The sequence below is a fragment of the Rhinopithecus bieti genome, unplaced genomic scaffold (genome assembly GCF_001698545.2).
Source record: "Rhinopithecus bieti isolate Rb0 unplaced genomic scaffold, ASM169854v2 scaffold_13029, whole genome shotgun sequence".
NCBI classification, from domain to species: domain Eukaryota; kingdom Metazoa; phylum Chordata; class Mammalia; order Primates; family Cercopithecidae; genus Rhinopithecus; species Rhinopithecus bieti.
Genome location: NW_016807982.1, coordinates 3,614,341 through 3,641,869, shown reverse-complemented (window position 1 = coordinate 3,641,869; position 27,529 = coordinate 3,614,341). Strand labels below are relative to the sequence as shown.

General features: G+C 45.1%; 1 protein-coding gene across 2 annotated transcripts in view; it reads right to left on the bottom strand.

Moving 5' to 3' along the window:
- AGO1 (argonaute RISC component 1) overlaps positions 1-27,523 on the bottom strand; it is a 47,220-nt gene extending 19,697 nt beyond the window's left edge. The window contains exons 1-12 of one of the 2 annotated variants that reach the window (XM_017884478.1): positions 27,328-27,523; positions 22,176-22,359; positions 18,009-18,129; positions 17,402-17,583; positions 16,869-17,005; positions 16,508-16,642; positions 16,277-16,364; positions 15,417-15,564; positions 9,005-9,124; positions 8,520-8,651; positions 8,263-8,396; positions 3,285-3,469 (exon numbers count right to left, since the gene is read on the bottom strand). In XM_017884478.1, coding sequence (XP_017739967.1) covers positions 3,285-3,469; positions 8,263-8,396; positions 8,520-8,651; positions 9,005-9,124; positions 15,417-15,564; positions 16,277-16,364; positions 16,508-16,642; positions 16,869-17,005; positions 17,402-17,583; positions 18,009-18,129; positions 22,176-22,359; positions 27,328-27,352 — 1,591 coding nt within the window. In that variant the 5' untranslated portion in view covers positions 27,353-27,523. The remainder of the gene's footprint in view (positions 1-3,284; positions 3,470-8,262; positions 8,397-8,519; positions 8,652-9,004; positions 9,125-15,416; positions 15,565-16,276; positions 16,365-16,507; positions 16,643-16,868; positions 17,006-17,401; positions 17,584-18,008; positions 18,130-22,175; positions 22,360-27,327) is intronic. The other variant, XM_017884479.1, reaches the window with a different exon arrangement.
- Between the last annotated feature and the right edge of the window lie 6 nt (positions 27,524-27,529).

The window sequence follows — 27,529 nt, the reverse complement described above, 5'->3', positions numbered from 1 at the left end:
GACTCGGTCTCAAAAAAAAAAAAAAAAAAAAAAAAAAATCAGTTTTTTTTAGTGTAGAGGAAGCAATTAAATATACTAAAGACACGATAGGTATACTACCTGATCAGAACAGGGCAAATGTGACACTGTCCTTCTACACTCTCAGGGCAACCAAATGCCAATGGGACCTTGCTTTGACCATCACAAGGAGGATGCCATTTTACCCAGCCTCCCAGGAGGGATGGTGAAGGGTCTTTAGAAGAGTCTGACTGCTGCTCTTTTCTGCTGGCTTAGTTCCTAGGCAAATGACTCCATTGCCTCAGAATTAAGCCAGCAGAAAAGAGTACCAGTCAGATTGTCCAGGTGGTATAATCAAGGAACTGCATGTAAATGAAAGAAACTCGAGGTCCCAATAAAATATCTGAGGCTAGAGAGAAGTGTAACATAATTGAGCCCAGGAAAGGGAAAATTCTGAGTAAGTACTGCCTTTCCCAAGCATGCTGTACCATTCCCAAGCCAAAACACTGGATTCTCCCTTTAATGGAGGGAAATCAGAAACATGAATACTTTCTCAAGGAATTTCTCCTAAAAAGCATCCTTATCATCCATACAAGGGCCCAAGAAAGACAAGGACTGAAGATCAAACAACTTCTCTCCATAAGTTAATTACTGAGTATCATATCAGCGAAAGGCACTACCTTAGGTGTGTATATAGAGAGGAAAGATTTCAGAGCAGAATCAGATCCACTCCACAACAAAGTATCAAGTAAGGTAGTAACTGATCAGTGGTCTGATAAACTAGAGGAATCCAGAAAGAGACAAGTTCACTCTCCAGGTGAAATGTCAAGAATAAAAAATAAGTAGTATTTAAACTGGGTATTAAAGGACGGAGAGAATTTTAAGGGCAAGGTGTGGGACAAGAAGAAGAGGATACAGATATTCCAAGCAAAGGCAAATGACGTGAACAAAACCAGAGATTGAAAACCACAGACAAGAAATGAGCACTCAGAGTGTCAGCTACATGCCAGGCACTGTGCTAGATTCTGCTTTTTATATAATTAATTCATGATGCTCAGAACGGTTAGGTAATGTGTCCAAGCCAGTTGACTGGTATAGCCAGGATTAAATTCAAATTCAGCTCTCTTCAACAATTCCAGAACCAGCAATCATTCCAGCATGAGTGGCAAGCGAACAGTGCAAGATAAAGCTGAAAACATTAAACTAAGATCAGGTCCATTAAAACCCTTTATGCAGTAATTAATAGTAACCAATGAAGGTATTTTTGATAGTAGAGTCACAAAAAGTCTTACTTGGAACCCATTCAAGAAAGTCTTCAGGCAGGGCACGGTGGCTCATGCCTGTTATCCCAGCACTTTGGGAGGCCGAGGCGGGCAGATCACTTGAGGTCAGGAGTTCGAGACCAGCCTGGCCAACATGGCGAAACCCCATCTGTACTAAAAATACAAAAATTAGCCAGGCGTGGTAGTGCGCACCTGTAATCCCAGCTACTTTTGAGGATGAGGCACGAGAATCACTTGAACCCGGGAGGCGGAGGTTGCGGTGAGCTGAGATGGCACCACTGCACTTCAGCCTGGGCAACAGAGCAAGACTCTGTCTCAAAAAAAAAAGAAAGAAAGAAAAAAAGGAAGGTTAGAACTCCGTTGAGAAGTGTGGATCAAGAGCACGGTGTATTATCTTGAGAAAAATGTGAAGAAGAACAATGAAGATGAGGCAAAAGGACAGACTGTCTCCAAAGTTTGAATGAAGGTACTTAGAAGGAACTGTGATGTCAAATACAGTAGGGAAGACAAGGGTTTATAGAGAGGACAAACTACTGAAGAGATGGTCCAATAAAACACTTTCTAAGAGCAGACACTACATCTGTTTTATTCATCAATATATCCAGATCTTGCACAGTGTTCCATACATAATAGGTGATCAATAAACTCTTGAAGAAGAAAGGCAGAGAGGCCAAAGGGACAGACAGAAGTTGCAGAGGGTTCAAGGGTTGAATCAAGATTTTAATCACATATAATAATAGGTGATGATTGAAGCAACTGAAATGAATGGGAATTTTAATAAAATGTAAAGGCAGAATGAGAAGGCAGACAACAGGAACCTGTAGAACACCAAGGATTCCTGGTAATGACAAAAATAAGTAAGGAGAGATAGAAGAAAATATCCAGAAGTCAAGAGGACAACTGAGAAAAGTCATTGGCAACCCTGTGCAGAGATTTAGGAGAAAGGTAGACAGAAGGCAAGATGGCTGAAAGAGACATAGAAAATATAGAGAACTCATTCAAAAAGGATTTTTTTGCTTTGTTTTGAGACAAGGTCTCATCACTACATTACCCAAGCTGAAGTACAGTGGCACAATTGCAGCTCACTGCAGCCTCAACCTCTTGGGTTCAAGAAATCCTCTAGCCTCAGACACCCAAGTAGCTGGGACCACAGGTGCACAACATGACTGGCTAACTTTATTTTTTCGTAGAGATGAGGTCTTGCTTTGTTGCCCAGACTGGCCTTGAATTCCTGGGCACAAGCGATCCTCCCACCTTGGCATTCCAAAGTGCTAGGATTACAGGTGTGAACCACTGTACCAGGCCTCAAAAAGTTTAATGAAGGAAACAGGAAGACAAAAGCTAAAAGAGATGGCAAATCTGTGGTAATGTGCATTAGGATGGGGTATCTGAATATATTTGAGGGTTGAAAGGTATGAAGTCCCAAAGGTAGCAGGATGGGTTGGGAAAGAGAACACAGAGGAGTTGAACAAGGTAAGAGAAACTCTTATTCCTTCGAAGCAGGAGAGATGGAGATGGAAAATGGCATAAAAGAAAAGTGCTATGACAGAAATTTATATAGTCATTCTTATTCTAAAAAATGAGAGGAAAAGAGGAGAGATAGCAAGTCTCTCAAAAAGTCCAAGTAATTACCAGGCAACACGATACTAACAGGACCACCTATTCTGCTTGGTTGTGCTGCACGATGTCCAGATAAACAACGCGCTCCTAAGGACAGGAATCTAGACCAACCCATCTCTGTACCTGGCCCAGCTTAGCCTGGCATAAGGACCAGCACACAAAGGACCCCAGTAAATGTTGTTGGGAAGGAGTGTGTGCAGACAATTAGGATCTGGGATAACTCAATGGCTCAGGCATGCTATTTCTCCTATAAGAGGAGCACTGACATTAAGTAACAGCTCTGGTCAAAGCCAAGACTCTAGACTGAGTCCTTCCCATGAGACCCCAGGGAGCTACGCTGAGAAGAGTCCTATCACCATTATCACTGTCCCAAGAGAACTGTACCATACACTGGCGTCTTCCCTGGCAGGATGACAATAATGAGCTGCAGCCCTGAGTAGGTGTTCTTGAGATGCCGGAACATAGGCTCCACGCTGTCTGCCCCCTGGGCATATTTGCAGAAACAAGGCTGACCCTGGATAGGCATCCCCGCATCCTTGGAAATCTTCCGCAGCTGGTCTGTGAAGTTCCTGTACACATGCATGGTCACAAAGGAGGCAGTGAGTCTCACTTGAATTCTTCTGACAAAAATCCATCCATCTTAGGTGTTTAGCACTGTAAGAGGCACTGAGAGATTGGTTTTTTGGTTTTTTTCTTGAGACAGGGTGCTCTGTCATCCAGGATGGAGTACAATGGCACAATCTGGGCTCACTCAAGCCTCGAGCTGCCAGGCTAAAACAGTCATCCCATCTCAGCCTCCTGAGTAGATAGGACTAGAGGCATGCCACTACGCCTGGCTAACTTTTTTTCTTTTTGGTAGAGATGGGATCTCACTATGTTGCCCAGGCTGGTCTCAAGTTCCTGGACTCAAATGATCCTCCCACCTCAGCCTCCCAAAGTGCTGGAATTACAGGCATGAGCCACTGCACCCAGCTAACACTGAGATTCTAACATGAATGATACACAATAATAGCTAATGTAGAAAATACATTTATAGTTGAGTAAGGTAAGAGAGTACTTGCTAAGTGTTCGATAGTACAAGCAAGGAGATGAGGAAGCCCAGAAAAGGGACCTATGGGAATTCTCAGGGTTCCCACCTTGCCCCACTCAAGCAGATGATTCCTGTGCTCCATTACATGTCCAAAGAAATAGGCAGATGCCCATGTGTAAGGCCTTTCTGCTCAAAGCAAATGAGGTTCCAACAGTGATGGGAGCACAGGAGATGCTCAGTAAAAATGAGTTCCCTCCTTCCCAACTGGTTCTTTGAAACCTAAGAGCCAATTATTAAGCTTCCTTCCTTTGGCTTTAGGGCTTTACCCTGGGGAGGAAGACAAAGTTGGAAGAGAGGACACACATGCAGTAGAGTAAAAAAATCAAGCTACATAAAGATACTCAAAAACTGAAATAAGCAGCAGGAAATTTAATTTGTGATAATCTTCCATTTAAATTTAAAAACAATGTACAAGACGACAATGGAAGCAGCTGTTTACGAGATATTATTATATAGCATATAAATAGCAATGTGATAGTTTTGTGAGAAAGTATTTTTTCACATATTTAGTAAAAACACACAAGAAAAGTAAATACAGTAAATACTATTATGCAAAATTTAAAATCATTTATATATAGGTATATAAATTGAATAGGATAGTTACAATAATTCATAACAGTGGCTTCATCAGAAGGGAGGAATGGGGCCGGCACAGTGGCTCACACCTGTAATCTCAGCACTTTGGGAGGCCAGGGTGGGCAGATTACTTGAGGTCAGGACTTTGAGACCAGCCTGGCCAACCTGATGAAACCCTGTCTCTACTAAAAACACAAAAAAACCTAGCTGGGCATGGTGGTGAGTGCCTGTAATCCCAGCTACTTAGGAGGCTGAAGCAGGAGAACCGCATGAAACAGGAGGCAGAGGCTGTAGTGAGCCAAGATTGTGCCACTGCACTCCAGCCTGGGCAAGAGTGAGACTCTGTCAAAAAAAAGAAGGGAGGAATGGGACTAGGGTGGAGGACATGAAGGAACATCAAATTTACTTGTAATATTTACATTTAAAAAAGGATAAAGTAAATATGACAAAACTGGATGGATACATGTTATTCTCTATATTTATCTTAAAAAATTTTTTTCAAAATGAATGTTTGAATAAAAAAACATGACCTAACCACTGTTTCATGTAAATAACAGCCAGGGCTTTGACCATTAGTAGTATGTTTTCCATTTCTCTGCCCTGTATATAACTGCAATGTAGCTATTAAAAAGCCAGTATGTTACCAGATTTCATGAATAGTAGGTCTCAACTTCAAGGAAAGACGTATTTCCAATCTTTTCTCTACTACCAGACTACACTTGGAATACTGTGTCCAGTGCTGGGGGCCACAAACTATTGTGAGATGTTTAAGATGAGGAAGGTCCTAAAATCCCATCTTAAAGGTGATATAGCTAAAGTAATAGGGCCTCTTTAGCCAGAAAAAAATTGAGGGTTGCATCTAGAACTCTATCATCCATCATCCCCCAACTACTAGTTTGTCGAACCCCATAGCACCTTCATGTCTTCTCCCACTTTCTCAGTGGAAAGGATGCCCTTTCTCAGTGCTCTGGATCCCATCACCTCATACACACTTAGGGACTTTGCTCTGTTTATTTTCCAGTTCCTCTAAGTTATACCTTCAATCTCTACTTACTATGTACATTCTCACTGAACAATCTCAGCCACTGCCATAGATGACTTGGAAATCTTTACCGTTAGCCCAGTCAGAACCACAGATTTAACTGGCTACTAATGACCCACATGAAAAAGCCACATTCTTACCCCTTACAACTAGGTGTCACTGGGGGTAGGGAATGCCTGATAAACTCTTCCAAGTTTGAGGTCAGGACTTTGAGACCAGCCTGGCCAACCTGATGAAACCCTGTCTCTACTAAAAACACAAAAAAACCTAGCTGGGCATGGTGGTGAGTGCCTGTAATCCCAGCTACTCAGGAGGCTGAAGCAGGAGAACCGCATGAAACAGGAGGCAGTGCTGGTGCCCATACCCCAAAATGACCAAAACAATAGATTATCCCAAAAGAAATGGACAAGGGAAGAACATGGGAGAAACACAAAAGCACACAGAGAATAGAACCACAATGAAGTGACTGTGGCACAAAGGCAAAAAGCTGGGAGCCTTTCCAATACTGCCAAGCAGGCTGGCTTAAATAGGGGCTAAAGAACTCAGAAAAAGGCCAGGTGCAGTGGCTCACACCTGTAATCCCAGAACTCTGGGAGGCCGAGGCGGGCAGATCACGAGGTCAGGAGATCAAGACCATCTTGGCTAACATGGTGAAACCCCGTCTCTATTAAAAACACAAAAAATTGGCTGGGCGTGGCGGCGGGTGCCTGTGGTCCCAGCTGCTCAGGAGGCTGAGGCAGGAGTCTGGCATGAACACAGGAGGCGGAGCTTGCAGCAAGCCGAGCTCGTGCCACTGCACCTGGGCTACAGGGCAAGACTCCGTTTCAAAAAAAAAAAAAAAAAGAACTCAGGAAAGGAGACAAGAACCCATTTGTAAGGAACCACAATTATGATGGTTGTTTGTGTAGGTGTGAGGGGTAAGGGAAGAAGAGCAAGGGCAGGTCCCATAGTCCCCAGATCCATCAGGAGCTGTTAGAACTTTTTTTTTTTTCCTTTGAGACTGAGTCTCGCTCTGTCACCAGGTTGGAGTGCAGTGGCACAACCTTAGCTCACTGCAACCTCCGCCTCCCGGGTTCAAGCGATTCTCCTGCCTCAGCCTCCTGAGTGGCTGGGACTACAGGCACGCGCCACTACGCCTGGCTAATTTTTGTATTTTTAGTAGAGACAGAGTTTCACCATATTGGCCAGACTGGTCTCAAACTACTGACTTCGTGATCTGCCCACCTCAGCCTCCCAAACTGCTGGGTTTACAGACAGGAGCCACTGTGCCCGACCTAGAACTTATAGAATCTATATTGCCCAGCAAACTCCTGGGCTGAAGTGATCCTCCTGCCTCAGCCTTCTGAGTAGCCAGGATTACAGGCACACACCACTGTACCCCAGCTAAGAACGAATTCTCATATGACTCCAAGGTCAGCTGAATTCATCACGGCATACTTCCCCACTACCCTTGTCTAGCCAAAATGATCGGCTCCATCAACTCTTCCTCATCCCTAGACTGTGCTGATCCCACTCCAGATCCAGAGACTATGAGAAGCAACCACTTCAAAACATCGCAATAACCAACTAACTGTATGCTGTATGTAGGAAACAACTGTGAGTTTTGCGGCATTTTAAACCTATCTCAATAAAACAAACAAACAAACAAACAAAAAAACAAAAAAAGGGCCGGGCATGGTGGCTCATGCCTGTAATCCCAGCACTTTGGGAGGCCAAAGCAGGCAGATCACAAGGCCAGGAGATCGAGACCATCCTGGCTAACACACTGAAACTTCATCTCTACTAAAAATACAAAAAATTAGCCAGGCATGGTGGCGGGCGCCTGTAGTCCCAGCTACTCGGGAGGCTGAGGCAGGAGAATGGCGTGAATCCGGGAGATGGGAGCTTGCAAGTGAGCCAAGATCCATGCCGGCACTACGACTCGCAGCCTGGCTACTAGAGTGAGACTCTATCTCAGAAATAAAAAAAGAAAAAAAAAAAAAAAAGTAAAGACTCCAGGGGAGGAGTTGTTGACTTCTCAAGCCATTACTGCCTGGTTTCTTTAGATCATTTGGCTACAACACTTTCCTCATTGGTGCCATCTACTCCCAGCTACGGTGGCACAGAGGCCCTGACAACCAGCTAAACAAGCTGCTCTATTTTGTTTCCAATTAGGAACACAAGTTTTGAAGCTCAGATCTGATTTGCTTCCAACTCTGACACTTTCCTGATGATGTGCAAGCTTTGGACAAGTTACTTAACCTCTTTTGAGCCTCAGTCTCCTGAAAATGGACATATGACCACCTACTCACTGTAAAGATGAAATGAGAGAATAAAAATTAGGTACTTAAGTACAATTTTGGCGTAAACATTACAGTCATCACTACTACTATTTATTACCAATGATAATTATAACAATAAAATAATTCAGGCCTCTCTTAGGAGATTCATGCCCTAAAATCATCATCTTTGACATAGATATGGCTCCTTATTAACTTCCCCTGACCACAGATCGATAGAAAAGGAATTGGTAGAAGTTTGAGCCAGAAAGCACAATGCAGGCAGAGTCAAGACAGAACACATTACTGATCAGTATCGGCCCCTGTGAACTACAGGAAGGCAGGCAGCTCCAGGGTCTTTCCCACCCTTCCACCCCTACACCGAACCCTCCTTACTTGAGCACCTCTTCTCGACACTGTTTTTGGGGTGCGAAGCAGGCGATGGCCCAGACTTTGATCTCAATCCCATTGTAGAACTGTTTCCCCCGCATGTCCCAGACACCCTGATTGGGTGTGGCAATGGCCCGGTTCTGGGGATAGGCAGAGGGGCGCCCAGGTGAGCCTCAGTAGAGTCAGGTGGGTAGGGGAGCAAAAGCCCCTGGCTATACAAACCAACCACCCCCATATACCCTGAGATGTTGTCTGGCCCTGACCCTGCTCACCCGGCCGCCGTACTGCAAGATGGGCGCCGGCAGCACTCGCCCTGTCACCTCCGTCATGTCATCCTTCACTTTGATCCCAAATTCCTGGATATAGGGATCTAAGTTGTAGCTGGCATTCTTCATCTGCAGGACAAAAGAGAGCAATCTCAGGAGAGCAGGAACTTGGCAATACTGCTCACCCTCTGGGTATCAAGGAGAGAACCCTAAGGAGAAGCTGGGGTTGGTACAGAATAGTCCTAAAAAGAGAAGGAAAGTGGAAGATGAGGGAAGTGACAGGATAACACAGCAAAGTAATACAGGAGAGAAAAAGAGATAGAAAGCGAAGTAGCTATATGGTAAGAAGGAAGAGCAGCCTTATAGAGTCCTAGGCAACAAATCTAGACTTGGGTTTTCCTAAAGGAAGGTCCTGCTGGGGCATTACAACATTTATGCTACCAATGGCCCCAATGACTGAGCAAATGAGTAGGCCCACTGACCAGGCGACTGATCTCCTCCTGTCTGTCTGGAGCGGATCTAGCTGTGGCCTTTATCATGGTCGAAGTCTGGTTGTCGGTCAGCTTTTTAATACAGCGCTGCCCAGCCACAATGTTACAGACCTGAGGAAATGAGAAGGACAGGTAGCTCTGGCTTGAGTACAGTCCATCCTGTACCCAGAGCCCCATAATAAGGAAAGATACCTTGGCTGTCAGACATGGGAAAGGGAACTGCAAAATCCTTTGTGCATACATGTATTCTCCTCTTGAGTTTCACTTGATAGGTAAGTTAGAAAATATTCATGTGCAAAGTAAAAGGCAATTCAGGCCGGGCATGGTGGCTCATGCCTGTAATCCCAGCACCTTAGGAGCCAAGGCAGGCAGATCACTTGAGGTCAGGAGTTCAAGACCAGCCTGGCCAACCCATCTCTACTAAAAATACAAAAATTAGCCAGGCATGGTGGCGTGTGCCTGTAATCCCAGCTACTGAGGAGGCTGAGGAACGAGAATCACTTGAACCAGGAGGCGGAGGTTGCAGTGAGCCCAGATCACGCCACTGCACCCCAGCCTGGGTGACAGAGTGAGACTCTGTCTCAAAAAAAGGAAAAAAAAAAAAAAAGGCAATTCAACCACTTTGTGATTAAAAGCTTGTGATCCAGTGCCAGATCTGGGCTCAGGTCTCATATTTTATTTATTTATTTATTTTTTTGGATGGAAAAAAAAAAAGAGATGGAGTCTTGCTCTGTCGCCCAGGCTGGAATGCAGTGGCACAATCTCGGCTCAGAGACATCCGCCTCCCAGGTTCAAACAATTCTCCTTCCTTAGCCTCCCGAGTAGCTGGGATTACAGGTACCCGCCACCACACCTGGCTAATTCTTGTATGTATGTATGTATATATGTATGTATGTACGTATGTATTTATTTTTGAGACAGAGTTTTGCTCTTCTTGCCCAGGCTGCTGTGCAATGGCACGATCTCGGCTCACTGCAACCTTCACCTCCTAGGTTCAAGCGATTCTCCTGCCTCAGCGTTCCAAGTAGCTGGGATTACAGGCATATGCCACCATGCCTGGTTAATTTTGTATTTTTAGTAGAGATGGGGTTTTGCCATGTTGGCCAGGCTGGTCTTGAACTCCTGACCTCAGGTGATCCACCCACCTTGGCCTCCCAAAGTGCTGGGATTACAGGAGTGAGCCACCGCGCCTGACCTTCATATTTTAAATGAGGATAATAGTAACAATCTCAGAGTTGTCTCAAGATTAAATAAAGCACTTAAAGGACTGGGTATAGTTCTGGAACACAGTAAACAATAAGTTGCAGCACAGAATATTATTTACCAAAGGACCATATATAGAGCTCTTCTGAATACTGAAAAACTCAATATACACAAATTAGATTTCTAAGGCAGCTCTCCATGGTGGCAGGTATGTAGTTGCTCCATCCAGCAACCCACCAGGACTAGGGTTGGTTCTAAACTCCTGAGCCCCCAGACCACAGCTATCACTGTCTCTGTTGGCTGACAGTGTCCTCTGCTGGTGTGAGAAACATCCTGTCATTTACTTCATCTGTTCTGGGCCCAACAGAAAACAGTAGAGATCATAAAAAGCTGTCTAGTGACATATAAGACTTCTACTCCCCAATATACTATATTCAGGATGCTGTGAACAGGAAGGCTTCTAGAATTGAGAGAGCCAGTAGGTCTGGAAATACTTCTGTTTGAAGTACAGCTTTGCCATTTCTAGGTGATGTTACCTTAAACAGGACTCTTAACCACTCTGAGAATCTTCTTTAATTTCAAACATGAGAAAAAAAATACACTAGCTGTCTCATGAGGTTGTTTTAAGGATTTAGATGAGATGAAATGTGGAACTCGCTCCCATAGGGCCAACATTCTTTACATACTAATTCTCGTCCTAATTCCCAGAGTTCATGGTAAACAATGGGAAGGAAAACCAGCCCAAGGTCACCTGCCTTCAAACTCTATATTCCAGAAAATAAACAAAATAGTCAATTCACTTAATGAAAATCCAAAATTATTGAAATTTGTGAGATTGCTCTCTTAAAGGTGCCTTAAAGTTGTAGCATTCTTTACAGGTGGTTACAGATACAGAATTAAAACCAGGGATGTGGTGAAATTAGAACACTTGTACAATGCTAGTGGGACTTCACAATGCTACTGTGAATATACTATAAAATGGTATGTAAATTTCTCAAAAAATTAACCACAGAATTACCATATAAACCAGAAATTCTGCTTCTGGGTATGTACTCAAAAAACAGGAACTTCAACAGATATTTGTACATCTCTGTTCACAGCAGCATTACTCACAATAACCAAAAGGACGAAGCAACCCAAGTATCCATGGACAGATGAATGAATAAATAAAACATGATACATACATACAATGGACTATTACTCAGCCTTAAAATAGAAGGGAATCTTAACATGCTACAACATGGATGAACCTTGAAGACATCGTGTTAAGTGAAATATGCCAGTCAAAAAAGGACAAATACTATATGATTCCACTCATTTGAGGTACCTACAGTGGTCAAATTCATAGAGACAGAAAGTAGAATGGTGGTTGCTAGGGGTTAAAAGGAGGGAGTTGTCGTTTAATGGGTATAGAGTTTCAGTTTGGAATGATGAAAAAGTTCTGGAGATTAGTCGTGGTGATTGTTGTACAACTGCGTGAATGTATTTAATGCCACAGAACTGTATACTTAAAAATGGTTAAAATGGTGAATTTTATATTATGCATATTTTACCACAATTTGAAAAAGAGAAGACGGAAGAAGGAATGAACTGTGATTTGAACATGAACAAATGATTTTGTGGACACTCACTGACCTACGTAACTATTCGAGGAAGATACAGAGGTAGACTGGAGGTACTACTTCTAGTTTCTAGTTGGATCTTCACAACTAGAAACTAGAGCAACAATAATCCATACTGTTCTTCTACTTAAAATTTTCCAATGGATTCATATTATAATTAGAATAAAATCCTACCTGGCCAGAAACTAGAACTATCATTCATTGCTGATGGGATTATAAAATATCATAGCCACTTTGGGAAACAATCAGGTAGCTCATCAAGATGTTAACCATGGCCTGGGCACGGTGAATCACGCCTGTAATCCCAGCACTTTGGGAGGCTGAGACAGGTGGATCACGAGGTCAGGAGATCGAGACTATCCTGGCTAGCACAGTGAAACCCCGTCTCTACTAAAAATACAAAAAAATAGCCGGGCGTGGTGATGGGCGCCTGTAGTCCCAGTTACTCGGGAGACTGAGGCAGAAGAATGGCGTGAACCTGAGAGACAGAGCTTGCAATGAGCCCAGATCACGCCACTGCACTCCAGCCTAGGTGACAGAGCCAGATTCCATCTCAAAAAAAAAAAAAAAGATGTTAAACATTGTTATATATTATATCACTCTTAGGTGTATACTCCAGAGAAATAAAAACTTATGTTCACACAAAAATGTGTACATCAATGTTCACAGCAGCATTATTCATGATACCCAAAAAATAGAAACAATTTAAATGTCCATTAACTGATAAATGAATTAACAAAATATGACATATCCATCTGATGGAAAGAGGATAAACCTTGAAAATATTACGCTAAATGATAGAAGTCAGTCATAAAAGGACACATATTGTATTATTTCACATATATGATATGTCCAATATAGGTATATCCAGAGACTGAAAGTAGATTAGTGGTTACTATAGGCTGTTGGGGAGAGAAGGAATGGTGAGTAACTGCTAATGAATATAGGCTTTCTTTTAGGAGTGATATGTTCTGGAATCAAATAGTGGTGATAGTTGTACAATTCTGTGAATATACTAAAACTACCTTATCATTTTAAAATGGTGAATGTTATGGTATGTGAATTATATCTTGATACAGCTGGGTGTTTTTTTTTTTGTTTTTTGAGACAGGGTCTCCCTCTGTTGCCCAGGCTGGAATCCAGTGGCACAATCACAGCTCACTGGGTTCAAACAATGCTTCCACCTCAGCCTCCCAAGTAGGTGGAACTACAGGTGCACACCACACCTGCAGTCAAGCGATCCTCTTGCCTTGACCTCCCAAAGTTCTGGGATTACAGGTACGAGCCATCACAGCCAATCTGGATAAAGCTATTCCAAAAAACAATAATAAAATGCCACGTGATTTCAACAGGCTATACGATTTGGCCCTCTACAGAATCATCTCCTACTACTTTTCCCCTAACACAATACATTCTAGCCACCACAGCCTTCTGTCTATCCCTCAAAAAGAACCAAATTCTCTTCTGCTTTAGAACCTTTGTACTTCCTCCTGCCTGGAAGGCTCTTCTCTCAGGTTGTTATGAGGTTGATTCTATGTCATAATTTGGGACTTAGCTCAAATGTCTCCTAAGAAAGGACTTCCCTAACAACTAAAATAGCTCTCTACTCTCTTCCTCCCTTACTTCTATCCCCTGAACCTATTTTATTATTCTTATAGCACTTATCACCATCTGAAACTATCTTATGTGTTTATCAATTTGTTGTCTATCTCCCCCCTTCTAGAATGTAAGCTCCACAACAGCTGGGACCTTGTCTGTCTTGTTAATCTCCATGTTCCTAGCACCTAAGAGTATATGACACATAGTAGGAGCTCAATAAATATATGTTAAATAAGCAACAATAGAATTCAAGGTCTAAGTCATAACATAAATTATACACCTTGGAAACCATTGTTTAAATAGAAATAATGTTAGTTTGCTAACAAATCTCTGCTTACAGTAAATATCAGCTACTGTCTACTTAGCTGATAAGTAAGTATCAGCTTCCTAAACAGAGGTTTTCTGTTTATACCTCAGAGAACATGTTGCCTTCATGTGCATCAGTAGCTATTAACCAAGTCAGAGTTCTTGGTTTTGGGGATCTCTTCTCCTTTCAGCCTAATTCCCTCAGGTTAGTTCTGAAATTCTAGAAGCTCACCAGAAGACTTGAGCTTTGGTCTGGGCTATCTGACTTCTGCTGTTGGATAAAAGTAAGAGGGTAGGCCAGGCATGGCAGCTCATACCCATAATCCAGCACTTTGGGAGGCCGAGGCAGGCAGATCACTTGAGGTCGGGAGTTTGAGATCAGTGTGGCCAACATGGTGAAACCCCATCTGTACTAAAAATACAAAAAAATGTATCTGGGCACAGTGGCGCACACCTATAATCCTAGCTACTGGAGGCTGAGGCATGAGAATTGCTTAAACCTGGGAGGCGGAGGTTACAGTGAGCTGAGATGGTGCCACTGCACTCCAGTGAGACAAACAAAAAAGAAAAAGTGGGTAGTCTAGTATAGTGCCTCTTCAATGTTAATGTACATCCCCTTTGGATCTTGTTAAAGGACAGATTCTGGCTGGGTGTGGTGGCTCACGTCTGTAATCCCAGCACTTTGGGAGGCCAAAGCGGGCAGATCACCTGAGGTTGGGAGTTAGAGACCAGCCTGACCAACATGGAAAAACCCGTCTCTACTAAAACTATAAAATTAGCCGAGTGTGGTGGCGCATGCCTGTAATCCCAACTACTCAGGAGGCTGAGGCAGGAGAATCGCTGAAACCCGGGAGGCGGAGGTTGCGGTGAGCCAACATCATGCCATCGCACTCCAGCCTGGGCAACAAGAACAAAACTCTGTCTCAAAAAAAAAAAAAAAAAAGATTCTGATTCAGTCGGTATGGATAGAACCTGAAATCTGCATTTTAAGTAAGCTGTCAGGTAATGCCTATCCTGTTGGTACACATGACCACACTTTTTGAGGAGCACTGGATGAGACAATGAAGCAGTAGGCAGTAGTCTCTCATTCAATATTTTGGCTAGTATATACCAAACAAAATAGAGCCCAGTGATTCCGTATTTGTATTCTATAACTTAGCATTACTATTCCTTCTCCAGTTGCAGAATTCCAAAGGTCTACTGTTATATAAAAGTATGACAAATCTTGGCGCTAAAACTTTTTCAAAAGGAACACATTAATCATTGGAGAAACATGATTTACATTATAGGTAATATTTATCACCAGTTTGTGTAGAATAAGCTACACTTATATCTTCAGGTCACTTAGGATCCCAGCTCTAAACAACAGGGGAAGAGAAATTAAGAGAACATGAGTGAGTGTGGGTATCTAAAATCTCTGTCCTGTATGAACTAATTACTTATTAAACAGTAAATTCAGCTTGTCTCTGCCTGGCAGCCCTGAAAGAACATGAGAGTAGGATGGGGGATAACGAAACAACTTAGCAGGTAAGAATGGGGCCTCTATTTCACAGGAGAACTACCTCATACCTTCTCAGAATGTCAATTTTCCAAACTTCAAAGAAGAGACACCTGATAAGCAGCATGCAGGTATATACAATGCCTATTCCCCAGCTATTACTTGGCAATCTCACCTCTAGGGGAAGGTAGGTATGCTTTTGTTCCTGGCCAACTTGTAGGCAGGGCAGATGGGGATACTTGAGCTGAAGGTTATATTTCTGCTTGAAATACTGTGCCACTGTGCACTCCACAGTCTGTCCACTCTCCAGCTGTAAGGGGAATCTGTTCAGAAGAAGGGAAGGAAGGGGGTGTCATAACCCAGCATTCAGTCCCACTTCTCTAGACCCACAACCATGGGAAGCCCCAGACTTTTTCCTTTTTCATTTGGCCCCAATATGATATGCAGGAAGGAAGTCCCAGACTTTGCTTCATCCTATCCAACTTCTTTGAGCATCACCACTCATGGGAAAACAGGACATACAGGGCTCCAAGAAAGAAGCCAAAGGTTTGAAGGGCAAGTTCCACAAAAGTCAGGATACTATCTGACTCATTTATTTCCAATATTGAGCATAAAGCCTGACACAGAGTAGACATTCATAATATAGTGTAGCCTACAGTCAAGAATGAGAATAGAATCGATGACGGCTTCCCCAAGGAGCCCAGGAGCCTAGCTTTCTTTTTTCAAGAGAAATAATTTGAGAAAGATTCTAACATTTACCTAACCCTAACAGGAATCAGAGAACACACTTGCTCTAAAGTAAAGGACCAAAGAGGCAAGGAGATCAAGAAGGTAAAAATGGTAGGCAGAGTATCAACAGATCAGAGAAGACTGAGAAAGGATGCCAAATTCCCACAGCTTATCTTCAAAAACAGGGCCAGTCCCCAAGGCTCATTCTCAAGGCCAGTGGGGGAAGGAGGGAGGGAAAGATAGTGAGTTTTAAATCTCAGCCCTTCTCCACCAACAAAGTATGACTCAGCATCCCTGCCAACTTACGTCTGATGGCTAGCAGGGCGACGCGTAACATTACACACGCGGTATTTCCTCTTCATCTGTCCACAGTGGGTGACTTCCACCTTCAGGCCTGAGATACACACACTGCTTGTCAGGGCTGAAATAGGTTGCTCAGGTGCCCAGCCTTGGCCTCTTCCCTGAGCATACCCCAAGGGGATTTCCTCTTAGGGCTCAAGTGGGGCTGTTTCCCTTCCCCTCCTGTTGGGTCCTCACCCTTGATCTCCTTGGTGAAGCGAACGCGCTGAGAGTCCGTGAGGGGCTTGGGCTGCTCATCTATGTTCCTGATGTCCAGCACCTCACACATGAACTCAATCACTGGCTGTGCCTTATAGAAGGCAGTGGCTGAGACTGTGGGGACAGGGTAAAGATAGCTCAGCTCAGGTTCTGTCTTCCACAATATATGGAGGCATAGCAATTTATACCCTCTTCCTTATAGGGCATTGGGATGGGGGAAGGGGGCGCCAGGGCTATAGGAATTAGACTAGGAGTGTGGTTGCAGAGCTGGGAGGGATGAGGCTGGGAGTGTGGTCACTGGACTTGGGGTGCCCCTAGCTCCATAGCTCTCCCCACTCACCATCAATGTTGAGCATCATCTTCCACATGGCAGGGCGCACAGACTGGTGAAAGCCGAACCAGACCTCGCGCCCACCCCCCAGCGGGTGGTAGTAGCCCTCAGGCGGTGAGAAGAAGGAGCGGCCCACAGGGGTGTACCTGGCAGGGACAGGCAGAGAACTGGTCCCTCGGGCACAGGCCCCCACCCTGTGAGGCATCCTGGGCACGGAGGAGCCCTGGCCTGAAAGGCAGGACACCAGGGCTTTAATGCCAGCTCTGATGCTTTACTAGTTGTATGACTGACCTTGTGCAAGTTTCTACCTTCTCTCTGCCCTGCAGGGACAGATGGGATGAGGCCCAAAGGTATCTAAGAAGTTCAGGGCCAGGGCTTTAAACCATCTAAATATAAATACACACTTGCCTGGCAAGTGGTAGGGCTTCAAATAATTTTTTTTTTTGAATGGCACACTGTGGGACCTTAATATGTGCTCCCCCTCCTCCCCTGACAGCAGTTCTGCCAACACTAGTAGCCCAGATACTAACTACACCCAATACCTCATGGATGCCAGGTGCCTCATGGCCACATCCAGGGCTTGCACAGACTCCAAGGGAACAGGGATCTGGCCGCTGACCAGGGCCTCATGCAGCATTCGCCAGCTCACAATGGCTAGCCACTTGATGGAGACCTTAAAGATTCGATCCTTCCCTTCCCCAGGGATTGTCACCTCAAAGTCGACCTTCAGGAGGGTGAGAGAAAGGAGTGAAGGATTGCCATTGCTCTGCGAGAATGACCCCCGACTCCAGGGATTTGCTGAGAATATGCTCAAGTTGACAGGGGCTCATAATGAAGACCCCAAAGTAAGTCCAGCCCCTTAGGTTCTAGCCACCTTGGCTCAGTGCTTCTCTTCCTCTCAACTACCTCTCAGCCTAGCAGGAAGTCCTTTAGGTCTATTTTAAGTCTAATCTCAATCTGTTTAGGACACGGACAGGCACATGATAGACTAAATAAACATCAGCACCTACCCACCCCTCACCCTAAAACATACTTTCTCAGCACAAAAGATGAAAAGGATCTCTGGATCACCAGACTCCAAAGAGGCTTACATGAGCTTGGTTCTACCCCAGACCCCTGACACAGGCCTAGCCTGACTCCCAACCTTACCCGTTCGTTGCCAATGGGCAGTGCTGTGACAGTGTAAATGTTCTTCTTTCCATCATACACAGGCTTGCGATCACCAAAGATCTGAGGCTTGAAATGCTGGACCATGTATTCCACCACTTCCCTGTGGGGGATAGGAGTGGCCTGTGGAAGCTGAGAGACTACCACCACTTCAAGCTTTTGGAAGTAATTCAAAGTCCAGGCAATGTCCCATCTATTATACTCACTCCTAACATCTACTCTATGACAGTGCTTCTCAAACTTTAACTTTCCTATGAATCACCTGGAGATTTCATTAAAATGTAGCTTCTGATTCAGCAGGTCTAGAGTGAAGCCTGAAATTCTGCATTTCTAACATGCTCCCAAGTGACAATGCTGGTCCTCAGACCACCAAGGCTCTAACGGACCTGAAAGAGTGGTGTGAGTGCCTTCTGAGAAGAGGGGGAGGCAAAGGGAGAAAAGTTTGACTCCAGGGTCTATCAAGAATCAGGAATAGGGCTAGGTATGGTGGCTCACACCTGTAATCCCAGTACTTTAGGCAGCCGAGGCAAGAGGATCACTTGAGCCTAGGAGTTCAAGGCTAGCTTAGGCAACAGAGTGAGACCCCATCTTCTACAAAAAAAAAAAAATTTTTTTTTTAGTTAGCTGTGTATGGTGGCATGTGCCTATAATCCCAGTTGCTTGGGAGGTTGAGACAGGAGGATCACCTGAGGCTGCGAGTTTGGGGTTACAGTGAGCTAAAATTACACCACTGCACTCCAGCCTGGGGGACACAGTAAAAGCCTGTCTCAAAAAGAAAAAAAAAAAAAAAAAAAAGGAACAGCCAGGTACAGTGGATCATGCCTATAATCCCAGCACTTTCGCATGAGCTCCCGAGGTTGAGACCAGCCTGGGCAACACAGAGAAATTCCGTCTCTACAAAAAATGCAAAAATTAGTCAGGCATGGTGGTGTGTGCCTATAGCCCCAGCTACTCAGGAGGCTGAAGTGAGAGGATCACTTGAGCCTGAGAGGCAGAGGTTGCAGTGAGCTGAGATCATGTCACTGCACTCCAGTCTGGGTGACAGAGCCAGATCTTGTTTCAAAAAAAATTAAAACAAAACAAAACAAAACAAATCAGGAACAGAATCTAGGCTGCTCCAATCTCGAATCCCAGATCTGATAAGCAAAAAAGGTAGAAGAGATGTGAACTGGAATAAGAACAAACTGTGGAAGAAAAATCTCATCTCTTCCATCTCTCTGAAACACTTAGTCTCACCACCCTGTTTTTTCTCCATTACCATCTCTTACTTCCCGTCCTCTGAAAATTAGACCCCAGGGTGTCCATTATTCCTTCAAAATTCCAGTTTATCTAACCAACTGACCTTCACACTTTCTAAATCAAAGTTCTTGAATACTACTGGATAACACAAATGGTACATTAGAAGCAACTATGATCATATGGTTTCAATCCCAATTAGGCTTCAGTGCTGCCTAGCAATCTTTTTCATGTCCCCGATTACTTCCATCCCTCCTACTCTATGTAGACTATGTAGAACTTTCTCCACTAGCCTCTAACTCCAGAACCCATTCCTGTCTCCTATCAGGAAGCAGCTCTAATATCTCTAAAAAAGGCAGAGGACAGTACACAAGGCCACCCTTGAGTTCCCAGACATATACACAAACATATTAATATGTGCGTGAATCAATTTTTCTCCTTTCCTCTTACACTCAAAATGACCCTTCCATGTATTACTTTTAAACATATGAAAATATATTCATCTTCACTTATTAGAAAAATACAATTTAAAATTAGACCAAGATCAGGATGCCAAAGATCAAAAAAATCTCAAATATCAAATTGGTGCAGGTATAGGAAGAAACACTCTGATGCCTTATTGATGGGAGTATAGTTGGTACAACTTACCTTTAAAAACAAGTTGCAATATCTGAAAACTCTGAAATGTATTAGGCCTACAGTCCCACTCCTAGCAATTTATCCTACAAATACACTCATATTTGAGTGCAAAAATCAATCTATATATAATAATATTCAAGTTTCATTTTTGTAGCAGAATTTAGACTCAAATGTTCCTCAATAGATTTATTACATAAGTTATATCACAGCCACTCAACCTATGCAAAAGAATGAGGCAGATCCATATGTGCTGGTATGTAATACCTTCAAAAATATATTGTTCAGTGGAAAAATGCCTGCACATGTGCAGAATATTATACAGAATATATGCCTGCACATGTGCAGAATAGTATACGGAAGCACATTCAAGAATGGTAACAATTGGCCGGGCACGGTGGCTCATGCCTGTAATCCCAGTACTTTGGAAGGCTGAGGCGGGCGGACTGCTTGAGGTCAGGAGTTTGAGACCAACCCGGCCAACATTGTGAAACCCTGTCTCTACTAAAAACTTAAAAATTCGCCAGGCATGGTGGCGGGTGCCTGTAATCCCAGCTACTCGGGAGGCTGAGGCAGGAGAATCGCTTGAACCCGGGAGGCAGAGGTTGCAGTGAGTTGAGATCACGCCACTGCACTCTGGCCTGGATGACAGAGTGAAACTCCGTTTCCAAAAAAACAGAATGGTAACAATTTGTCGGGTACGGTGGCTCATCCCTGTGATCCCAATACTTTGGGAGGCATAGGTAGGAAGATCACTTGAGGTCAGGAGTTTGAAACCAGCCTGGCCAACATGGTAAAACTCTGTCTCTACTAAAAACACCGGCCGGGCGCGGTGGCTCAAGCCTGTAATCCCAGCACTTTGGGAGGCCGAGACGGGCGGATCACGAGGTCAGGAGATCGAGACCATCCTGGCTAACACGGTGAAACCCTGTCTCTACTAAAAAAATACAAAAAACTAGCCGGGCGAGGTGGCGGGCGCCTGTAGTCCCAGCTACTCGGGAGGCTGAGGTAGGAGAATGGCGTAAACCCGGGAGGCGGAGCTTGCAGTGAGCTGAGATCCGGCCACTGCACTCCAGCCTGGGTGACAGAGCGAGACTCTGTCTCAAAAAAAAAAAAACACCAATAAATTATGTCATGGGGGGCACCTATAGTCCCAGCTACTCAGGAGGCTGAGGCAGGAGAATCATTTGCCTGTCATCCCAGCTACTTGGGAGGCAGAGGCACGAGAACTGCCTGAACCTAGGGAGCAGAGAGTGCAGTGATCTGAGATGGCACCACTGCACACCAGCCTGGGGTGACAGAGGGAGGCTCTGTCTCAAAAAAAAAAAAAAAAAAAAAGGTAACATTAATGGTACTGGGGGACTAGAGACCATAAATGAAATAGTAAGAGAACAGTTTTTCACTAGTAATCTTTTTGTAATATTTGAATTTTTTTTATTTATATTATACGTTTTCAAATAATAATAAAATTAATTAATTAAAGAAATATCACAGAGGCCGGGCACGGTGGCTCACGCCTGTAATCCCAGCACTTTGGGAGGCCGAAGAGGGCAGATCACCTGGGGTCAGGAGTTCAAGACCAGCCTGGCCAACATGGTGAAACCTGTCTCTACTAAAAATACAAAAAAAAATAGCCAGGCATGTTGGCAGATGCCTGTAATCCCAGCTACTCAGGAGGCTGAGCCAGGAGAATCGCTTAAACCTGGGAGACGGAGTTTGCATTGAGCTAAAATAGCGCCATTGCACTCCAGCCTGGGCAGCAAGAGCAAAACTCCACATCAAAAAAAAAAAAAAAAGGAAATATCACTTCCTCTAGAGCTAATCCCTCCAACTGTGCATCCTACAACGTCCTTCGGCCTCATCAAGGACATCCCATTAATTTCTCCCCTCTATCCCAAACTTTTAACTTCTCCATCTTTACTACCTCCTTCTCCTTAATCTGTAAACATACCCATATCTCATTCTTTAAAACTCTTTATTCATTCAACTAATATTGAAATGTAGTAGGCACTGTACTTATTTCTTAACTCAATATAGTTAGATTAACTAGCTCAACTACTTTCTGCTGAAATTGCTCTGCCAAAAGCCACTAATAATCTTCTAATAGTGAAGTCCAATTGGACTATTTTTCAGCATTTACCCTACTTGGCATCTCCTTCTCAAAAACTTCCTTAGATTTGGTGATACTACCCTCTACTGGTTTTTCTTTTACCTTTCTGGCCCCTCTTTCAAGGTTGGTGTCTTTCAGATTTGGTAGCTTAGATGTGCATCACTTACCGGTTGACTCTACGGGGACACTTATCCGGCTTGATGTCCACCTCGTAGTGGTACACGTCGATCTTAGGGATGTCCACCTCAAAGTAATTGGCCAGGAGCTTGATTGGTTTCCCCACAGTGCCAATGCCAGGCCGGCGAGGTGCCTGGAACACCTGCTGCAGGGGGGGCAGGTAAGCGCCCGCAGCTACGAGACAAAGAGGCTGGTGAGGGTAAAGTCTGGTAATCTCCTAACTACTCTTATCAGAGAAGGAACAAGGCCTCCCAGAACAGAAACACGAGAGAATAGAGAATGCCTCTTTCCTGCTACCCAACCCAGCTGAGCGCTTCCAGGGGACATCTCAAGCTCATCTGTGTTTTTGTTTTTGTTTTTTGTTTTTTTTAAATCTCTCTCCAGTTAGGAAAATTATCCTTATTGTCTACTTTAAATTCATTAAGTTTAATATATAATAAGTTCCTATTGCATGTTAAGCAGAGAGACTAAATCTGGCTCCTAGTAACAAAACCCTTTCTTTCTTCTACTAGAGTAAGACACTTGCCTTCACCAGGTATCTAGCAGACCAAGAATTTCTATTCTCTGCCAGCCAGATGCTCACTCCATTCATCACCATGCTGAATACAAAATGGCATAACCTTTATGTTCCTTTATAGGTGGGCAGGAAGAAGATCCAGAGAAGGCCAGGCTGGGGAGGGCAGGGTCAGTGTTTGAGGCAGGATTAGGGCAACTGAATGACGAGAGTTGGAGAGAGGGAAAAGGAGAAAAGGCTCAAAGGATAGTTTGGAGACTAAGGAAAAGAGAAAGGGGGCTGGAGAAGAGGACAGAGCTGGAGGTCACAATAGAAAAAGGCAAGGAGAAGGAGAGAAGGCTGGAGTCAAGGGGTGGGGCAGACAGGAAGAAACAAAGGGGCAATTGGGGAGGCAATGACAAAAAAAAAAAAAAGCTTGAATAAAGAAAGAACTAACGGGTTTGGGAGGAAGAGGTGGCAATTAGAATGCTGGAGAAGAGAAACTGGCTCCGGGAAGAACACAAGATTCTCTCCATGCCCCACAGATCCTTCCACACAGAAGGTCCAGACAGCAGAAGCAGAGATAAATTTCAAGACAGAGGGGGCCCTTTGAAAAGGGATAGGGTAGGGCCAGATCCAGCTACTTTACCCTCTTTTGCCAGTCTGGCTGCTGCCTCCAGTCTTATTTTCTAGCTTCGGGGGAAGAGAGAAAAAAAGGGAATAATACGCTACTATTGCTCTTGGCAGTAGAGAACCAGCCCAGGTGAGAGAAGAGAGGGATAAACCAGCCCAGAACCTCCCATTACCAGACCTCTGCTTTCACAGTCAGACAAGCTGGGGGGATGGGGCATATCCTCAGCTGGGGGTCAGGAAGAGGTCAGAACCATTCATGGGAGGGGTAGCTTCCCAGAGCTAAGTTGCTCTGTTTCCCTCTAACCACCTGTCAAGCCCAGTCCCACTCTACAGACAGGGAAATGAAGGCCCAGCCTGGATGGAAAAGGTCTTCAGAACTCAGCTACATGGGGAAGTGAAAACCTATCTACTAGCACCTGGCTGCCTACCTCAGAAAGTGCTGGACAGAAATTGCACACAAGCTCACGGACAGACAGACACACATTCCCATCACACACATCCAAACACACACTTAGACCTTGGCAATTTACACTTATACACATATCCTTCACTACCCTGGACTGAGTTCTTCAAAGGCAGGGACTGTATCTGCCTTGGTCACTGCTTAATCTCCAGTGTCTGGCAAACACACAGGAAGTATTCAACATACTGATATGAAATGAATGAACAAACATATCCATAGACACACCACAAAAACACACAAGCACACACAGCACACAAACACACAAACACCTGTAATTGCCCAGAAACAATTATAAACACTACACAAGACAAACATGCACAGTTGTGGGTGTAGCCAGTAAGAGACATCCTTTCCCTCCCAAGTTCTTATATTGCATTCACCTTCTTCCTCTCCCAGACTGAATAATCATTTGGGGCCTTGGGAGAAAAATAACCCCTAGAGCTGGGGGGCTAGTTAGAAATGATGGGGGATGGGACAGACACTCTAGCCTCAAAGCCTTCTCTTCCCCAGAAACCCGACTACATACCAGACATAGCCTTAGAGCACCATCCTCTCCAAAGAGGCTTTGGGAAAACAGGGGAGCACGCACCCCCACTTCATCTTCAAACTAGGAAAGACAGCAGCAAGCAGGAACCTCTCTCCCATTCCATCCCCCTGAAAGCCTAACAACAGCACAGTCTTCTCCCCGCCCCCCTTACCCCAGCTTTTAGTCTGAGAAAGGGAGACACTTCCCTACAGACCCAGACAGGGACAGACGGCCACTTTGTGATGCAGATGAGGGCCCCAGCACAGAGGACAAAGCTTGGGCCTAGGGGGAAAGGGGCGGGGCCCTTCTCTTCAGACAAAAGCAAGGAGGGAGGGGCCCTGAAAAGGACACTCCCCCTCCCCCATCCCCAAGGAGCCCAGAGAAGGAAAAGTAACAGAGCTGAAAGCCCCGGCTCAGGATTCCTTTCCTGCAGTTCTGAGGCCCACACACCTCCCAAGGAGCCAGACTGCCTATTCAAAAGACACAAATTCAAGGTTAGGTTAGGTTAGGTTAGGTTAGGTTAGCTGGTGGGCAAGCAAAGACTAACAGGCCAATCTCTCCAAAAAGGATCTGTTCCATGTGAATATACACTTTATTAAATATCCATATACATGTTTAACCATTTATGTTCACATTTGAATGTGATTTAATTAATAAACATGTATTCTGTGCCAGGGCCTATACACTAGGCACTTGCTAGTTCTACAAATAAACCAGACACTGCTTCTACCTTCAGGGAGCACCTAGTCTAGTGTATGTACTTGGAACACACCTGAGCACAGAAGGCAGACCTGGGCATAAGCCCAGTGAGGCTAGCAACAATGCTTTAGTTTTTTGGGCTTTTTGTTTGTTTGTTTGTTCGTTTTTCACACAACACTTCAGTTTCATGTATTATGTCCTCAGGCCACCTTGGGACACCACTCTAACTTCCTACAAGACAACAGTCCGGGCCTAGGAAGGAGGCAGTTATGGGGTCCCTCAATCTGCAGCTTCCAGACTGAATCTCAATTATACCCTTTTCTGAGGCAAAGCCTGTCCCACTAGGCTTTTCATAAGGCTATGGCTGACTTCAAACAGCAGGTTCTAGCTCCTTTCCTAGAAGCTTATTTTCTTGTAACAAATTTTAAAAGTCAATTTTTCATCACTCCAGAGCCTATTAGGAATTCATCAGGATAAAAATCGTTAGTCTAGAATGGGTACCAGCAACCAGCAATCCATGTGGACCTCAATGACCTACCCCACTACTCTAGTTCATGGGTTGTTGGAAATAGTCCCCAGCCTTGAAAAACAGGAGTGCCTGGGATGGAGAGAGGGGCCTGACAGAGAGGAAGTACAAAAGTCAGCTGCTCCCTGCGCTTATCCTTAGGACTACACAACCTATACAAGGTTGGTTATTAGGGGGAAATCAGTCACTAAGTACTTATAGATCACTAAATGGATAACTTGAGTAAGGTGGTAGGAGCTACTTCCTTGAGAGAGTGGGAGGGAGTTAGGTCTGCTACAAAAAAAACCAAAATAATTTCCATTAGGAAAGTAATAAAGTTCATGTCCCAAATGGAAATTTGATTCCCATTCCCAAGCCAAATGTAAGGAAGTGGTGAGAGATGACCTGAAGCATTCCCATCACAGGGTAAGACACTTAAGACACAAGAAGTATCACCACCCCACAGTCCATCCTGAGGACTCCAGTTTTCTTGAGGCAATCCTGCCTCAGTTTATCCTCTGTTCCTATGTCTTTTTCTCCTCATTACCTGCAAATAAGAAGTTAAGGCTATCACCTGCGCCTCACCAGGATGAAGGCTATAAACTCTCCCATCCTCCAACTTGTTTGTAGGGTTTAGATCTTGGCTCTAAAGACAGCCCTGACAGTTTCTGGGAAGTAGGGAGAGGAAAATGGAAAGATATCCAGTAGAAGATAGGAGCCATGAAAATATTAAGAAATATTAGAATAAATGTTATAACTGTAGCGTGTAACCTTAACAGACAATTCAATGGAAAAGGTCATTATCTTTGGATTAAAAGCCCCCATCTCTACTCAGTATTGGAGCAGAAACTTGCAAACCAAGCAGACAACTCCTTCCAGGTAGCCCCTGCCTGCCCTGTCCTTGATTCCTCCGTAACCAATACCTTTCCTAAGGCCTATCTTTAGGAGGACCCACCCCTAGAACCCATTGCTTCGGTCCCAGTCTTTCCTGTGGCAGAAAAATGCACTTTGGCAGCTTCCCTCAACCCATTCTTGGCAAACTGTGACTGAGGGCCAAGTGTAAGAGCCCCTAAAATGGGGGAGGGGACCATAACCATTTGCACTCTGCCAGCATAACCTAAGAGAGAATGCACCCCATCAGCACGCTCCTTTTCCAAGCCAAAACGGGGAGGGGGGGAACGAAGAGAGGTGGGGGTATTTGGACGGCCACGCCCCCACCACGTCGGGCAGCCCCTGCCAGCTGCCACCTCCGCGCATGCTCCGGAGCCTCCACTCCGACTCCCCAGACCCACGGAGGGGGAATCCCGGGACTGGGTCCCCACCCACCGCCCCCTGACCCTCGCCCTCGCGTCAGGCCCGGTGGGGCGGAGCTCACAGTCCAGTTCTGGCGCCTTCTCCCAAGAGACATTAGCCTATTCCAGCCCAGCGGAGCCCCCGCCCCCGGCATGCGGTAGCTCCAGGCCCATCTGTGTCGCCCCCTCCTCTCCTGGACACCTGGAGCCCGTCCCCTGCCACCTGCCGGGCCTCTCCGTAGGCCTCCACGGATGTCTGGGAGTCGTTCCGTGCGTGCAGGCCCTTCTCCCAGATTACTTCCAACCCGCAGGACTGCATACAGCCTCCTTGGACAAACAGCCCCCATCTCAGGGCTCTCTTCACATGGTTCTCCCCCGGAACTGCACACAGCCTCCTTCAAACTGGGCCCCCATCGTGGGAGAGCCCTTCTCCTCACTCAGGAGCGCTTCCCTCACTTGGAAACCACGCTTTTCATGCGGGAGTCCCCAGTCCTTGGAGCATGCACCGTTCCCCCTCCCGGGGGCCCTTACCTGCTCCCGAGGGTCCCGCTTCCATCCCATATACCCGTGCGGAGGTCAGGCGGCCCGGAGACTGTGAAGTCCAGCGTGAGGGGCCTAAGTACCCCGCACTCTCGCTGCTCGGATTCCCGGGCCGGGCTCGGCTCCCCTACCAAGCCCGGCCGCTCGCGCCGCCGCCCCCGCAGCCTCCGTTGCCGCCGCCGCCGCCGCCGCC